The sequence below is a fragment of the Penicillium roqueforti genome, assembly GCF_015533775.1.
Source record: "Penicillium roqueforti strain LCP96 04111 chromosome Unknown scaffold_47, whole genome shotgun sequence".
Taxonomy (NCBI): domain Eukaryota; kingdom Fungi; phylum Ascomycota; class Eurotiomycetes; order Eurotiales; family Aspergillaceae; genus Penicillium; species Penicillium roqueforti.
The window spans coordinates 49,220-66,228 of NW_024067611.1; the positions used below are offsets into that span (position 1 = coordinate 49,220).

The window sequence follows — 17,009 nt, forward strand, 5'->3', positions numbered from 1 at the left end:
AAGTTAGTTGACGTAGTAAAGAGCTAACCCTAGATCGTAAAATCTTCATTCTGATTGGTCGAGCGATGCTTATCTTGGGATGATTTGCACTCCGTAATCATAATGATTATCAATACGCTGGCTCTCTGGGCTGTTTCCGTCGGTGCTCGACTTCTCTTATATCGAAAATGTCTGTTCACAGTGAAGAGCTTCTAAATGGCATGTTGTATTATATAGCATCGAGCATGTAGCATGTAGCAGGTTTGACTGTTCTCATATCTCTTTCACTTAACCTCCTTGCCATTCTCTTGGCTGCTTTCACCTAGCAATTTGCCACGGTAGAACTCCCCACCATTGTAATTTTCCCTTTTGGGTACATCGGGGCCTGCAATCCCCGGACCTACTGTCCCGCCGTAATCGCCCATCTTTTTTTCCCTCTCCCCCTCCTTTTTTTTTTCTCAGGTTCTCTTCTCACCTTCCCCCCTTCTTCTATCTTCAACTCTCTCGCAGAAGCTGGGTGACCATTGACGCGTTTACTCCTCCCTCACCCACCCTGCGATACCCTGTGACGACATCACCAGCTTTCAATCCCCAAATCGGTGGGGTCTTTCTAAAAAAAAAAAAAACAGTCCCCTTCAGTTACCATTCCATTCTCTGTCGGCTCCCGGCGGAAGAATGGGTCTGAACTTGGAGGAGCTCTATGGCAAAGATATAAGTGAAGAACAGGCTCCTCATGAGTATTCTCAGTACCAACCCAAAAAGGGATTTGGCTGGGCCAATGCTCTACCAGAGCGGCAAGGTCTGTACGACCCTGAATATGAGAAGGATGCCTGTGGTGTAGGCTTCGCAGCGTGAGTTGAACTCCCCTACAACTGGGCCCAATTGGAGGCATGAGGACCAAAATCAATTCTGACCGACAAATCAGTCATATCAAGGGCAAGGCAAGCCACAAGATTGTTAGCGATGGTGAGTGCCAGCGTTCTGCTCTTTACGTTCAACGTGAGAAGAAATCAAGCTGACAGCAATTGAACAGCCCGCAATCTGCTGTGCAACATGACCCACCGAGGAGCCGTTGGCTCTGATGCACGGGACGGTGACGGTGCTGGTGTGATGACCAGTATTCCACACAAGTTCTTCATTAAGAACTTCGCCCGTGAGGTGGGTGTCGATCTTCCCCCGTTGGGACAATATGCTGTCGGCAACTTGTTCTTCAAGCCCGATGAGGAGGCCCTCAAGCAATCCATTGCGGACTTTGAGGAACTGGCCACGTCCCTTGGCTTGCGAGTTCTTGGATGGCGTGAAGTACCACGGGATTCAACCATTCTTGGTCCTGCCGCACTATCTCGAGAGCCTATCATTATGCAGCCATTTGTGGTCTTGAAATCGGCATATGGCGAAGGCAACAAGCCGGAGATCACCGACACTGAAATATTCGACGAGAGAACGTTTGAGCTTCAGCTGTTCGTTCTACGAAAGCGTGCCACTCATGTCATCGGCCTCGGAAACTGGTTCTACCTCTGCTCTCTCAGCAACCGGAACATCGTCTACAAAGGTCAACTCTCCCCCGTTCAAGTGTACACGTACTATCACGATTTAGTGAACGTAGACTACGAGGGCCACTTTGCCCTAGTGCACTCTCGGTTCTCGACAAACACCTTCCCATCCTGGGATCGTGCCCAACCCCTACGATGGGCTGCCCATAACGGTGAGATCAACACCCTGCGAGGAAATAAAAACTGGATGCGCGCACGGGAGGGTGTCCTTCGGTCAGAGGTCTTCGGTGACGAGCTGGACAAGCTCTACCCCATCGTTGAGGATGGTGGTTCTGACTCGGCTGCGTTCGATAATGTGCTTGAACTACTCATGATCAACGGCGTTTTGTCTCTTCCCGAGGCAGTGATGATTATGATCCCCGAGGCCTGGCAGGACAACCCAGCCATGGATCCAGCCAAGTCTGCTTTCTACGAGTGGGCCGCTTGTCAGATGGAACCTTGGGATGGCCCGGCTCTTTTCACTTTCTCCGATGGACGCTACTGCGGTGCTAATCTGGACCGTAACGGTCTCCGTCCCTGCCGTTTCTACGTCATGGACGATGACCGCATCGTCTGTGCTTCCGAGGTTGGTGCTATTGAGATTGACCCCGAGAGAGTCGTCCAAAAGGGTCGCTTGCAGCCTGGAAAGATGCTGCTCGTTGATACCGTGGCCGGGCGGATCATTGATGACGCCGAGCTCAAGCAGACTGTTGCCCGCCGCCAGGACTTCGCCGGCTGGTTGGACAAGGGACTTCTGAAGCTTCCTGCTATCAATCAGGTGCTACTTGACTCCAACGTTGATCTTTCTTTTGCCTTGGACGACAACACCATTCAGAACGACCCTCGCCTCCGAGCGTTCGGGTTCTCTTTTGAACAAGTCAGCTTGATTCTTGGCCCTATGGCCGCAGACTCCAAGGAAGCGCTGGGCTCTATGGGTAATGATGCACCCCTCGCTTGTATCGCCCAGCAGCCTCGCCTACTCTACGAGTATTTCCGCCAGCTCTTCGCTCAGGTCACCAACCCTCCCATTGACCCCATCAGAGAGGCTGTGGTTATGTCCCTTGAATGTTACGTCGGCCCCCAGGGAAACCTGCTGGAAATGGATCCGTCGCAATGTCACCGTCTGCGTCTTCCCTCTCCCATCTTGAGCATTCCCGAGTTCAATGCTCTGAAGAATGTCAACATAGCCCACAACGATTGGACTGTGCGAACCATCGATATTACATTCGAGAAGGGCAAGGGCACCGCTGGTTACATTGAAGCGCTCGATTCCATCTGTGACAGTGCCACTGAAGCTATCCAGAATGGCGACAAGCTCATCATTCTCTCCGACCGTGCTACATCCGCCGACCGTGTTGCAGTCTCTGCTTTGTTGGCTACCGGCCTGGTGCACCACCATCTCGTCCGAAATAAGTGGAGATCACTTGCCGCCCTGGCAGTTGAAACTGCCGAGGCTCGCGAGGTCCATCACCATTGTGTTCTGTTAGGATACGGTGCCGATGCCATCAACCCTTACCTGGCTCTAGAATGTATTCTCAAGATGAACCGGGAGAACTTGATCCGCAAGGACATCTCCGATGAGAAGGTTATTCAGAACTACAAGTCATCCTGTGATGGTGGTATCCTCAAGGTCATGAGTAAGATGGGTATCTCTACTCTCCAGTCCTACAAGGGTGCTCAGATTTTCGAAGCCCTTGGCATCGACGACAGCGTTATCGATCGCTGCTTCTCTGGTACTGCTAGTCGTATCCGTGGTATCACATTTGATCTGATCGCCCAGGATGCTTTCGCCTTCCACGAGCGCGGGTACCCTTCGCACCCCATTGTCGAAGTCCCCGGTCTGCCTGAATCCGGCGAGTACCACTGGCGTGATGGAGGAGAGGCCCATATCAACGACCCCACCAGCATTGCCAACGTGCAGGATGCCGTTCGCACCAAGAACGACAAGTCTTACGAGGCCTACGCCAAGTCCGCACATGAGCAGATTAAGAACTGTACTTTACGTGGAATGTTGGACTTCGATTTCGACCAGCGTACGCCTATTCCAATTGACCAGGTCGAGCCTTGGACCGAAATTGTCCGCCGCTTCGTGACCGGTGCTATGTCCTACGGATCCATCTCCATGGAATCCCACTCTACGATTGCCATTGCCATGAACCGCTTGGGTGGCAAGTCCAACACTGGCGAGGGTGGTGAAGATGCCGAGCGTAGCAAGAGAATGGAGAACGGCGACACGATGCGGTCCGCTATCAAGCAGATTGCTTCTGGTCGTTTCGGTGTGACATCCAACTACCTAGCCGACGCTGACGAGCTGCAAATCAAGATGGCCCAGGGTGCCAAGCCCGGTGAGGGTGGTGAATTACCCGGCCATAAGGTCGTTGGCCCCATTGCTCGCACTCGGTTCTCCACACCGGGAGTTGGTCTTATCTCCCCGCCCCCGCATCACGACATTTACTCCATTGAAGATCTGAAGCAGCTTATCTACGATCTTAAGTGCTCTAACCCCCGAGCTCGTGTCTCCGTCAAGCTCGTATCTGAGGTTGGTGTTGGTATTGTCGCCTCTGGTGTGGCCAAGGCCAAGGCTGATCACATCTTGATCTCTGGTCATGATGGTGGCACCGGTGCCTCGCGCTGGACCGGTATCAAGTATGCCGGTCTTCCTTGGGAATTGGGTCTCGCAGAGACCCATCAAACTCTGGTTTTGAACGATCTTCGCGGCCGTGTTGTGGTTCAGACCGATGGCCAAATCCGTACGGGCCGTGACCTTGCCATCGCCTGTCTGCTTGGAGCGGAAGAATATGGGTTTGCCACAACTCCTTTGATCGCATTGGGATGCATTATGATGAGAGTTAGTACATCCAGTACCCTGATTTCCTGACGAACGGCCTATTAACAACAATATTTCTAGAAATGTCACCTGAACACCTGCCCTGTTGGTATTGCGACCCAGGACCCCGAGCTGAGGCAGAAATTCAAGGGTACACCGGAGCATGTTATCAACTTCTTCTACTATGTCGCCAACGAGATGCGCGCTATCATGGCCAAGCTGGGTGTTCGTTCGGTCAACGAGATGGTCGGTCGTGCTGAGCTGCTTAAGATCCGGGACGATATTCGTAATGCCAAGCAGGAACGAATTGATCTGTCACTCATCCTGACCCCCGCTCACTCACTGCGCCCTGGAGTCGCTACCTACAATGTCCGCAAGCAGGACCACCGCCTTCACACTCGCTTAGACAACAAGCTGATTGCCGAATCGGAGCTCGCTCTCGAGAAGGGTCTACCCTGCCGAATTGAATGTGATATCGTAAACACCGACCGTGCTTTGGGTGCTACTCTTTCCTATCAGATCAGCCGACGCTATGGCGAAGCTGGTCTTCCTCAGGATACTATCCATGCGAACATCAAGGGCTCTGCTGGTCAGTCCTTTGGTGCCTTCCTCGCCCCCGGTGTTACCCTTGAGCTCGAAGGTGATGCCAACGACTATGTCGGTAAGGGCCTCTCTGGTGGTCGTCTCATCGTCTACCCCCCGCGCGGAGCCGCTTTCAAGGCCGAAGAAAACGTCATCGTCGGTAACACCTGTCTCTACGGTGCCACCCGTGGAACTTGCTACTTCCGTGGTATGGCTGCCGAGCGTTTTGCTGTCCGTAACTCCGGTGCTACTGTCGTCGTTGAAGGTGTTGGTGACCACGGATGTGAGTACATGACCGGTGGTCGTGTACTCAATCTCGGACCTACTGGCCGCAACTTTGCTGCTGGTATGTCTGGTGGTATTGCCTACGTGCTGGATAAGAACCAGGACTTCCATTCCAAGGTCAACTTGGAGATGGTTGAGATCTCCAGTATCGAAGACCCATCGGAGATTGCCTTTGTTCGTGGCTTGGTTGAAGACCACCACCATTACACTGGCTCCGAGCTGGCTGCTCGCATCCTGCTTGACTTTACTCGTGCTCTCCCCCACTTCGTCAAGGTTCTGCCAACCGACTACAAGCGCGTCATGGAGGAAGAGGCTGCCAAGGCGGAGGCTGCGAAGAAGGCCGAATTCACTCTTCCCCAGCTTCCTAGCACCCCGGTCAAAACCGAACAGGCCAAGGCCGACGACTCCAAGAAGACTGACTTGCTAGACATTGAAGACAGCATTAGCGATTCCAAGACCGATAAAAAGCGATCAGCGTTGATCTTGGACAAGACAAGAGGTTTCATGAAATACAGCCGCCGCAGTGAGAAGTATCGCAACGCAACAACCCGTACTCGCGACTGGGGCGAGATCTCCCACCGTCTCAGCGAGGACGAGCTCAAGTACCAGTCTGCCCGTTGTATGGACTGTGGTGTTCCATTCTGCCAGTCTGACACTGGCTGCCCCATTTCCAACATCATTCCTAAGTGGAACGAGCTGGTCTTTAGGGCGCAGTGGCAGGATGCTTTGAACCGTCTGCTGATGACTAACAACTTCCCCGAGTTCACCGGCCGTGTCTGCCCTGCACCCTGCGAAGGCTCCTGTGTTCTAGGTATCAACGAAGACCCCGTCGGTATCAAATCCATCGAGTGCGCGATCATTGACCGTGGATTCGAGATGGGCTGGATGGTTCCCCGCCCCCCCAAGACCCGTTCTGGCAAGACCGTTGCTATCATCGGCTCTGGACCTGCTGGCTTGGCTGCTGCTGATCAGCTTAACCGCGCTGGTCACAGCGTCACCGTTTATGAGCGTGCCGACCGAATGGGTGGTCTTCTCATGTATGGTATCCCCAATATGAAGCTTGACAAGAAGGTTGTCCAGCGCCGTATCGACCTCATGGCCGCTGAAGGTATCAAGTTCGTTGCGAGCACTGCTGTTGGCCCTGATTGCGAGGTTTCTCTGCAGTCTCTCCGTGCCACTAATGATGCTGTCATTGTTGCCACTGGTGCAACTGTTGCGCGTGATCTCAAGGTCACTGGTCGTGAATTAGATGGTGTGCACTTCGCCATGCAGTTCTTGCATAAGAACACCAAGTCCCTCCTCGACTCTGGTCTTTCGGATGGCGAATACATCTCTGCCAAGGACAAGCATGTCGTCGTCATTGGTGGTGGTGACACCGGCAACGATTGTATTGGTACCTCTGTCCGTCATGGTGCCAAGTCGGTGACCAACTTCGAGTTGTTGCCTCAGCCTCCCCCAGAGCGTGCCCGTGACAATCCCTGGCCTCAGTGGCCCCGTATCTACCGTGTCGACTATGGTCACACCGAGGTCAAGACGCACATGGGCAAGGACCCACGTGAGTACTGTGTCATGTCGACCGAGTTCGTGGACGATGGCAACAACCACGTCAAGGGTATCAACACTGTCCGAGTTGAGTGGACCAAGAGCGCTACCGGCGGCTGGGACATGAAGACCGTCGAGGGCAGCGAGCAATTCTTCCCCGCTGACCTTGTGCTCCTCTCTATGGGATTCTTGGGCCCCGAGGATCGTGTCTTTGGTGATGAGATTGAGCTTGACCCTCGCAAGAACATCAAGACTCCTCCCGGCTACTACTCGACCAACCTTCCCGGTGTCTATGCGGCAGGTGACTGTCGCCGTGGACAGTCTCTGATTGTCTGGTGAGTTTTCCTCGAATTCCTATAACTAGCAATTTACTAATATAATTCCAGGGGTATCAACGAAGGTCGCCAGTGTGCTCGCGAAGTGGACGCTTTCCTCATTGGAACCAGCTCTCAGCTCCCAGTCACCGGTGGTATCGTCCGTCGTCCTGCCATCGACTCCGTTCCCCAACCCACTGAGGTTGCTGCTTAATCTAGCGGCGATGCAGGACATGTTTACGACTTTGACGGCCATTATCACGATAAAAGTTTCATTTTGATGCGGAAAAGTTCATCAAATGGGATAAATTTGTGGCATAAACGGGATTTATGGGGTTGGTTCTCTGCGCGAATGGAAAAGGCTTCAGTACTGCGCTTTCTTCAGTTTTTGCTTTTCTACTTTTCTACTTTTTTCTTTCTATCTTTAGTTTTTGCTTCAGCGGGTTTCTCCTTCTTTCTCTTCTTTTCTAGGTCTGCAAGGCGTTTAGAGCGTCTGCCATTCGGTGATCTCTATTTCTGCTGTACATAGCTTTTCTGCAAATCTGACCATGTTCCATTATTACTTGAAATTAGTCTCTAAAGCTAGATGCTCTCTATGTCTTTTGTGTGAAAGAACAAAGAGCTGAAGAGTCAACAACGTCTTTGTACTTATTCCTTTGGTAACTTCCCTTTGTCAGATTTGCATGGCCGGCATTGATGGCTCAACTATATAATCGTCCTCATATCCCTTGCTTTCTCGGACCATTCCATTCCATTCATTCGTTTTAGCTAATCCAGCTTACCTATTTTACAGATTCACAGGTCCTATCCATTGCAAACATGGACAACGAAGCCAAGAAGACAACCGAGGCCGCGAGTGATCTCAATCCAAACGGCTTCATCACTGACCGCGAGCTCGACGGTGAGCGACGGTCCATCCGCCACTATAACGATGGTCGAGTATCAGGGCGCGGTAGGAGTGTCGAAGGTAGCCTCCGAACAACAATGCGCAAGAATTCCACAAGGACCGGAAATCGTTCCAGGCCTCTTACCTCCCACTCCAGGGATTCGGGCGGTCGATCTACCCCTATTGTATTCAATCCATCTGATATCGCTGATATCACTGCTGCTATGGCCAAGCTCACCGTTGACCATCCCACTAGCCCCAAGGTAAAGAGACTCAGCAAGAAGTTGAACTTCGATGCCGGTCCGGGGATCGAGATTGTGACTCTGCGAAGAGTCACTCCTTCACCTACGGCTAGTGTTGCCTCCTCTATATGCAGCACAGGCAGCAACAGTTCTGTGAATGCTAGGATAGCGGAAATCGAAGATCGATTAAAAAAGCACATCAAGACACGACTGCAGTCGATAAAGGAGGAAGATGAAGAGCAATGAAAGAATGAAGTTTGGATTGAGTAATTAGAGAATTGGAGAACATCATCTTGGTTACATGTCCTCCATTGAATTGCTACATACTAACTTATTGAATTGTTCTTAGCAATAAGTCTTACAAGCTTGCTTCGCAGCTGAGCTCTTAGACGCACGGCGATGCTATGAAATAATATGAGGTAAGTATGTTTTAGGGTTTTCTTATTGATATCCTGAGATATGTCTCTTGTGTCTACGGCCTTGGGGGTCTTTTTTCTAATTTTAGGTCATTCGTTTATGCGGCGTTCTTCAAGCATCTCTTCGAGCGTTTTGCGCCAATCAACTATTTCTCCAGCATTATTCTCTCCCTTCAATAGAGTTTTATAGGCCGTGGGGCAGACTTATAGAATCCACGTACAGACAGATTGACAAATCTGAGAATATAAGATCATACAGTGTAACAAAAAGCCTCTAAATCGCTATATGCGGATCCGCCGGGTCCTCCATATGACCATCGAACAAACGCCGATACACAAAGGAAATGGAGAGTATCATATTATACATGAGGGAATGAAACAAAAGGGAGTATATCTACATATCGTAACAAGGAGAGAAGAGAAACAGGGGACATCATGAAGCCGTCTGTTGCGCCTGTTGTTTTGCTGCTTCATCTTCAGCCTTCATCTCCTGCCACATGGTGGCAAAATCTCCCTTGAACGAGTCCTTGGCTGGGTCTAGACGCACATCCCAGACATCTTCACTGCTGGGGCCCGTCTTGTACTTAATCGCTTTCTTCCGGTTGTGGTCCCGTATTTCTCTCCTGCGCAAATCGTCTGGCCAAGTTCGTGTCTTCATGCACAGCCATAGATTATCCCAGTGATCGCTGCATGACCGTAATTCTCCATATCGATAAACATTCACAAATTGGCCTCCGAAGGACTGACAGAAGAAGGCGTAGTCGAAGGCATTGCGGCAGGACATGGTATCTTGGTAGAGGGACTCGGGAGAGATGGGCGATGAAGGTGTTTGGGATTCTGGCAGCGGATTGCCATCAGGAGTCAGCCCTGTTCGTTTTGAGAGCGATGAATCCTCGGCTCTGAGATCGGCCAGGATTTGGCTGAATTCCAAGTCGGCTTGTTCGTCGGGGGTCAAGGTCTTCGATGGTGCATTCTGCTTTACTGATTCCGTAGGAATTGTGAATGGAATATCCTTGGGAACATCCTTCGGAAGATCCTTAGGAGTTGAGCTCCACAGCCAGCCCATTTCGTTTTGTGAAAGAAAGAATTGGTCGATCTATCGCGATCCATGAAATCGCGAGGTTATCTTTTTCGCGGTAATCAATATTGTCATGTGACTCCGATAATCACACTCCGATAATCACGAACCGACGTCATTAATTTGACAAACACAACTTGATCGCTCTCCTAAGTTCTTTCTTTCTCTCTCTATTCGGTATGTGTCTGTGACCATAATGAGATCGACATCTTTACCAAAAGGTCCGTTGGCCTTTTGGTCTCCCACACGCTCTCATATCAGCGCCAATGCGTCCTGCTGGTGGAGACCTCCGGTTTGGGGACGCTCGATGATACGATGCACATCTTCTATCAGGTCAGGACATATTACAGTAGGACAAAACGAAGGGATTATCTATGTCAATAGTGAGCGCCGACTAATTGCAAGCTATCATGTCTATCCACTAACTAGCCCTAGATATATTTCCGCACCGACTACAATGGCTGCTGAGGGGACCCCTCAGCCATATTCAGCCTCTCGAGGGACTTTTGGCACGAGTCAACAACCCAGAACTAGCGGCAGCCGACCCGACTCGTATTGTTCATCGAGTTTTGCCCACAAATTTAAATCTGGAGATCAAAGAGGTCGTGACGAGGTACAAAGAGGGAGGCGCATTCGTGAAGTATGCACTTAAGTCGGACATCAGCCACGAAAGTATCGAAAATGCAATCAAAGAGCATTTGAAAACCAATCCAGTTAAGCCCTGGTTCAATCCGTTCCTGAAAGTCGATGCAGACCTTGTTCGCGGAACGCCTTGGATCGAAGATCTCTATCGAATCCCAAGCCAGACCCTAAAGGTGGAGTTCTTACCAACGTCGCCAGATAAATCAGCGGCCGAATTGACCCAAGAGTCTTTATACTCATTGTTCCGACCTTACGGCAAAATTCTGGACATCCAAACACAGCCCTCAGATTCGAAAGTCCTACCACGATATGCAATTCTGCGATTCGAGCGCCCTAGGTACGCCGTGATGGCAAGAAACTGCATGCACGGATTTATTGTTTCCGAAGAAGCAGGAGGTGGCAAGTCCGGTACGAGGTTCAAGATCAACTACGAGCGCAAGATCAAGCTGTTTATGATCAGGGATTGGATTTTGAACCATCCGAGACTAGTGATCCCTGCTATAGCTGCTCTGTTGGCTACTATCACGGTCATCATCTTCGATCCAATTCGCACGTTCTTCATCACTCTCAAAATCAAGTCGTCGTTCCAGAGTGAAGAGAACCCAGTGCTACAGTGGGTTCGCAAACAAGCCAGCAAAGCGAGCCTGTTCTCATTTGGGAAGCGAAAGTCAGACCCGCGAGGTCTAGCAGCTATCTGGGAAGACCGACAAACAGAGATTGCGCAACTGCAAGCCTGGCTAACGGAGACCGCGGAGACCTTTATTGTTATCCATGGTCCTCGTGGCTCAGGGAAACGCGAGTTGGTTTTGGAACAAGCCCTGAAAGAGCACAAGTATAAAGTCATCATTGACTGCAAGCAAATTCAAGATGCTCGGGGTGATACAACTAAGATTTCACGAGCAGCCGCTCAGGTCGGCTACCGACCGATCTTCTCTTGGATGAACAGTATCAGCAGCTTCATTGACCTTGCTGCACAGGGAATGATCGGCACCAAAGCCGGCTTCTCCGAGACTCTAGATGCGCAGTTGAGCAAGATCTGGCAGAATACTGGTGTCGCTATGAAGCGAGTCGCCTTGGAAGGTAGACGAAAGGAGGACAAAGATTTCAACATGTCCGAAGATGAGTACCTGGAGGCTCATCCCGAGGTGAGACCTGTCGTTGTGATTGACAATTTCCTCTATGACGAGGATGACAGTGTCGTGCTCGACAAACTTACCGAATGGGCGGCTGGTCTGACATCCGCAAATATCGCCCATGTCATCTTCTTGACGACTGATGCCTCGTTTGCAAAGCCATTGAGCAAAGCCATGCCTAACCAAGTGTTCCGCACAATTGCCTTAGGTGACTGCTCGCTCGAAGTTGGTCGTCGTTTCGTGTTGAGTCATCTGGATGCCGAGGCAGACGATAGTGACGATGAACAGAATGCAAGGCGCAAAGAGACGCTTCGTGGCTTGGATGCTTGTATCAAAGTGCTGGGAGGTCGAGTTACTGACTTGGAGTTCATGGCTCATCGAATTGAGGCCGGAGAGACACCTGAAGGTATGTTTATCTTTTTTTCTACCTGGAGAATTCTATTAACCATTGTATAGCTGCCGTGGACCGTATCATTGAACAGTCGGCGTCTGAAATCCTGAAGCTCTTCATCCTCGGAACAGAGTCAATTACACTCCAGTGGTCCCGTGAGCAGGCGTGGCATCTGATCAAGTCTATCGCCCACTCCAAGGATGGAAACCTGTTGTACAACAAAGTCCTCCTCGACGATGTATTCAAGGACAACGGCGAGGTCACTCTCCGGGCACTAGAGCAAGCAGAGCTTGTCTCCATCGGGACTGACAAAGGATTCCCACGATACGTCAAACCGGGCAAACCCGTGTATCGCGCGGCTTTCCAACGTCTGGTTGCGAACAAGACCCTGCAGGGCCGCCTTGACTTGTTAATCCTCTCACAGCTCATTAACAACGAGAATTCAAGTATCACGAAGTATGAACAGGAGCTGCAGGTCCTTGGCTCACTGCCAAAGTACCCCTGGGAGCTAACGTCGCGGATCGAGTGGCTTCTGCGCAAAGTTCACGGATCGCAATCGAAGATTCTCAAGTATGAGAGTGAAAGTGCTGCCTTGTCAAAGTCTTTGCAGAAGGAATATTAAGCTTTTAGCTACTGTCTATAAATCTCGTCTCAATCTTACTCCGTTACTACAAAAAGTACTAAATCCAGTCCTTTCTTTGGACTCCTATTTAGATATAGATCTATTAGCGGTCTCGGCGAAGTATAAACGCGAACCAAGTGATATCAACTTTGATCCGACTATTATTATCTGAGAATCACCTATCATTATATAGAACGAAATCATAATATATTTTGAAAATGTTGACATTCAAATGAAAACCAACAAAAATAGAACCCAGCTGAGACCCTCGAGCTTAGTAAGCCAGAAAAAGGCCCCGGCCTCCGTTTGCCATCGTGTCCCTTCACCCTTCACCTGGATATATTAAATAAAAATCTCTGGAGTGAATCAATCCAAACTTGCCGGTCATACCTCTTTGTCTACCTCGAGCCCTTGAGTGGGTGCTGGCGCTGTAGAACCGTGCTACCTTGCTCGGCAGTGTTTGGTTTGGGCAACATCGAATCACAATGGAGAGGTACGAAGCCTTGAGTCTTATACAGACTGTCCGTGAGAAATATTTCGGTATAAGTTGGTCAACGGTTTTTGCTGTTGTGGTGTTCGTATGCCTCACAACCCGTATTATCTCGGGGCTTCGAAGTCGACGTGAGCAAGACCCTTCAAAATCACAGACGGTGCGACTAGCACCTTATTGGTTTCCCTGGATTGGACATGGCCCTGCCTTCTTATGGAATCATGTTACCTTCTTTACAAGAACTCGGTTGGTCTTCCACTATATTACCATCCTAGACGTCTGTTAATAGGATTATAGGGTGTCTATGAATGAGCCTGTCTTTGGCATTTACATTCGCGGTGTCAAGTACAATGTTGTGGCTTCTCCATCTATGATGAAGACTGTTTTCTCTGTCAAAACTGCCACGCCACGCAACCAGGTGCTCGATCAAGCTCTGCAAAACGTCTTTGGTGACCGCAGCCTCATCCGCAATCTGGATTTGGATCGTAACCAAGGACTTAGCGACAAGGCTACTACCATTCTCAACGAAAAGGCCTTTGTCACTGAAGCTTCGTCTACTATTACCCGTTTGGTGCAGCGTGACATGCCGAATTTGGTAAGCTTCTGCCGGAGCATTGTTGACCAATGCCCCTGGGAACGTGGAATCAGTGGAGTTGAGATGCCCGATGAAGGGGACCAGACAGTCTGTGAAGCCAATTTGTTTGCACTCGTGAGCAATTTCATTGGACACATCACTTCTACTTTCCTGATGGGTGGGACATTCGTGGAGAATTTCCCTAATCTCTCAGAAGACCTTGGAAGACTTGACGATTGCTTTGTGACATTGTTCGTCGGCACTCCTCGATGGGCCCCGCATCCAGCAGCCTCAGCAGGACATGCGGCTAGTGATCGGCTTCGCCATATCTTTTCAGTCTTTCACCGAGCTTTGACTGCTTGGGACGATGGGATTGACCCCGGCATTGAACTGCGTGATCTTGACGATGTCTCTGAATTGGTCAAAGACAGAATGCGGACTTTCCGCAAATTGGAGCTATCTCCAGGTGCCAGTGCTGCAGGGCACTTGTCTCTGTATTATGATCTGATTGAACACACGACCAAGATCACTTTTTGGACAATTACCCATCTCTTTGCGGAACCTTCACTTCTCGAGCAAGTCCGCAAAGAGATTGCTTCTTACGTGATGGCTTCCAGGCTAACTCGCGAGGAGACGGGTTTCCCCTTTGATGAGCCTCCTCGTCTCTCTCTGGATATTGAAAAAGTACTTACATCTTGTCCGCTGTTAAAAGCATGTTACTATGAGACTGTGCGCCTTCATTCAGCAGGAATCTCGTTCAAGAAGCTGGCGTCCGATGTGACCCTTTCCGAGTCGGCAGAAGAAGCGGCCTATGGCCTGACGGAGCCCCGTACATACAAGATTGCAAAGGGCGAGGATATCATTGTGCCCCATGGTGAATATTACCATGATGCTCGATACTTCTCAAATCCAGAGCAGTATGATCCCCTACGATTTCTCGTAACTGATCCTGCAACGGGAAAACAACGGGCTGATCAAAGCATCATTGCTCCCTTTGCGGACGGATTGTATGGATCGACGAACAATGGCCTCATCGAGCGAGCTATTTTGACTTTCACTGCTGGCATTGTGGCCTTATGGGATATTGAGCCCACAAGTGGTAAAATCCTCTCAGTTCCAGGACACAAGACTAGCTGGGGAGCTTTCCGACCGACCAAGGAGCTGCGGGTGAGGATGAAGTTGAGGGTATAGATTACATGGAAGTATTGCATAGCGTTTTATCATAGAGAGAGAGATCTTATAAATTTAATTCTATGTACAACCCCCTCGGCCCGGATTAATATCCGAATCGGGCTTGTTCCGATGACACCATCCACTGAGAGGAGGGGAATATGTAAGTCGCCTAACTCAGGTGTCTATACTTCCTCGATAGTCCTCTGTGGAATTGCTATTCAGAAGGAAATACAATAAAATGGACGAACAGGATTCCAATAGGGACTACGATCTCACAAGCCCAATCACTTCCACATCTGGACTTCGACAGGGTCTAACATCCTATGGAGATCCTCATTTCTCTCTCTTTCTCCGCAAAGTGTTTATCAAGGCACTTGGCTATTCAGAAGATGCGCTTTCACGCCCAATCGTGGGCATTATCAACACTTTCTCAGGGTTCAATCCCTGCCATGCCAATGTGCCCCAGCTCATTGAGGCTGCTAAGCGCGGCGTGCAACTCAATGGAGGACTGGCGATAGAATTCCCTACCATCAGTGTGGCTGAATCATTCTCGCATCCAACAAGCATGTTCTTGCGGAATCTTATGAGCATGGATACGGAGGAGATGATCCGGGCCCAGCCATTGGATGCTTGTATAATGATCGGAGGTGAGTTCCAATCGTTTTTTTAGTATTGAGAATAGCCACTGACAGAATTTAGGGTGTGATAAAACTGTTCCTGCTCAGTTGATGGGTGGTATCTCTGCCAACAAGCCAATCCTACCACTGATCACCGGTCCAATGCTGCCAGGGAGCCACCGCGGCCAGCGTATTGGAGCCTGCACTGATTGCCGAAACAATTGGGCAGCTTTTCGAGCGGGTGAGATGGACGTCGAGGAAATCTCGGCCATTAACGAAGAGCTTGCTCCGACGGTATGTGCAGATGCGCTCTTATCAGATACACGGTCATTTCCAAGGTCAGTTCACTAATTACAATCATCGCTCGCTCAGATAGGGACATGCGGTGTCATGGGAACTGCTAGTACAATGGCTTGTGTGACTGCGGCATTAGGAATGATGCCGCTTCGGGGCGCAACTGCACCGGCAGTATCATCTGCGAGACTGCGAATTGCCGAAGAGACCGGCGCAAATGCAGTTGCGATTGCAAAGGCCAAGAGAAAGCCACAAGAAATATTGACAAAGGAATCATTCTGGAATGCCATCACAGTGCTCCAGGCTATCGGGGGTTCGACAAATGCCATTGTTCATCTGCTCGCTATTGCAAATAGACATCCAGAACTGCAGGGAGTGATCACTCTAGACACTATTGAGGAGATTGGCCGCAAAACCCCACTGTTGATTGATCTCAAACCGAGTGGAGATAACTATATGAATGATTTCCACAATGCAGGAGGCATGATGGCGCTGCTACAAGTGCTTCGACCCCTGCTCCATTTATCTGCTGTGACAATTACTGGGCAAACGCTGGGCGAGGTCCTCGATGCATCCCAGTCCAAGAGACTTTCCTTTGCGCAACAGATAATTCGGCCAATGTCAGACCCTCTGTTTCCCGCGTCATCCTTGGCTGTTCTGCGAGGCAATCTTGCCCCAGACGGTGCTGTCATCAAAGCATCAGCGTCAAAGTATCGCCACTTACTATCACACACTGGACCGGCTGTGGTATTTGAGAATTCGGCCGACCTTGCTCAGCGGATCGATGATCCAAACCTTGTTGTGACGAAGGACAGTGTGCTGGTCCTGAAAAACATTGGCCCGATTGGCAACCCAGGTATGCCAGAGGCTGGCCTTATACCGATCCCAAAGAAGCTAGCAGAGGCAGGAGTGAAGGATATGCTACGACTTTCGGACGGTCGAATGTCAGGGACCGCGGGCGGAACCATTATCCTCCATATCTCGCCTGAAGCTGCGCTACCAGAGTCACCATTTGGCGTGGTAGAGACCGGTGACTTGATTATTTGCGATATCGAAACTAGGAAGTTGCACTTGGAAGTTTCCGAGGCAGTAATCCAGACTCGAATCGAGACACGCAGACAGAGTCTTGTGGGAGAGACGCAGGTAAGAAAGCAGAGGAGAGGCTACCGCGGGTTGTATGAGCGATCAGTGAATCAAGCACAAGAGGGAGCAGATTTTGATTTCCTGACAGCTGGAGGTGCTAGCACTTAGAGTCTATTTCAGCTACAAACTCAATATCGAACAATAAGATGGAATATCTGGAGAAAGCGGCCCTTACCCTAAGCCCTGAGCCCTATAATATTCCCCAATCGGGTTAAATCAATCAAGGCGCGTAACGCGGACGCGTCTG

At 50.2% G+C, this 17,009-nt stretch overlaps 6 protein-coding genes across 6 annotated transcripts; 5 read left to right on the forward strand and 1 right to left on the reverse strand.

Moving 5' to 3' along the window:
* Positions 1-654: 654 nt before the first annotated feature.
* Positions 655-7,275, forward strand: LCP9604111_9402 (glutamate synthase (NADH); the record flags this gene model as incomplete). The annotated part of the gene is made up of 5 exons (XM_039077653.1): positions 655-830; positions 905-945; positions 1,013-4,359; positions 4,420-7,082; positions 7,134-7,275. 5 exons carry the CDS (start codon positions 655-657, stop codon positions 7,273-7,275), a joined length of 6,369 nt encoding a protein of 2,122 aa, XP_038924591.1.
* A 605-nt stretch (positions 7,276-7,880) lies between these two features.
* Positions 7,881-8,435, forward strand: LCP9604111_9403 (uncharacterized protein; the record flags this gene model as incomplete). Its single annotated transcript, XM_039077654.1, has 1 exon — positions 7,881-8,435. The coding sequence occupies one exon, from the start codon at positions 7,881-7,883 to the stop codon at positions 8,433-8,435; it is 555 nt and encodes a 184-aa protein (XP_038924592.1).
* A 603-nt stretch (positions 8,436-9,038) lies between these two features.
* Positions 9,039-9,671, reverse strand: LCP9604111_9404 (EMI1 family protein; the record flags this gene model as incomplete). Its single annotated transcript, XM_039077655.1, has 1 exon — positions 9,039-9,671. One exon carries the CDS (start codon positions 9,669-9,671, stop codon positions 9,039-9,041), a length of 633 nt encoding a protein of 210 aa, XP_038924593.1.
* A 319-nt stretch (positions 9,672-9,990) lies between these two features.
* On the forward strand, positions 9,991-12,471 carry yme2 (uncharacterized protein; the record flags this gene model as incomplete). Its single annotated transcript, XM_039077656.1, has 3 exons — positions 9,991-10,066; positions 10,119-11,864; positions 11,915-12,471. 3 exons carry the CDS (start codon positions 9,991-9,993, stop codon positions 12,469-12,471), a joined length of 2,379 nt encoding a protein of 792 aa, XP_038924594.1.
* A 485-nt stretch (positions 12,472-12,956) lies between these two features.
* LCP9604111_9406 (uncharacterized protein) lies at positions 12,957-14,726 on the forward strand (the record flags this gene model as incomplete). The annotated part of the gene is made up of 2 exons (XM_039077657.1): positions 12,957-13,207; positions 13,259-14,726. 2 exons carry the CDS (start codon positions 12,957-12,959, stop codon positions 14,724-14,726), a joined length of 1,719 nt encoding a protein of 572 aa, XP_038924595.1.
* Positions 14,727-14,946: 220 nt separating this feature from the next.
* Positions 14,947-16,870, forward strand: ilv3C (putative dihydroxy-acid dehydratase; the record flags this gene model as incomplete). Its single annotated transcript, XM_039077658.1, has 3 exons — positions 14,947-15,355; positions 15,408-15,619; positions 15,698-16,870. The coding sequence occupies 3 exons, from the start codon at positions 14,947-14,949 to the stop codon at positions 16,868-16,870; spliced, it is 1,794 nt and encodes a 597-aa protein (XP_038924596.1).
* Between the last annotated feature and the right edge of the window lie 139 nt (positions 16,871-17,009).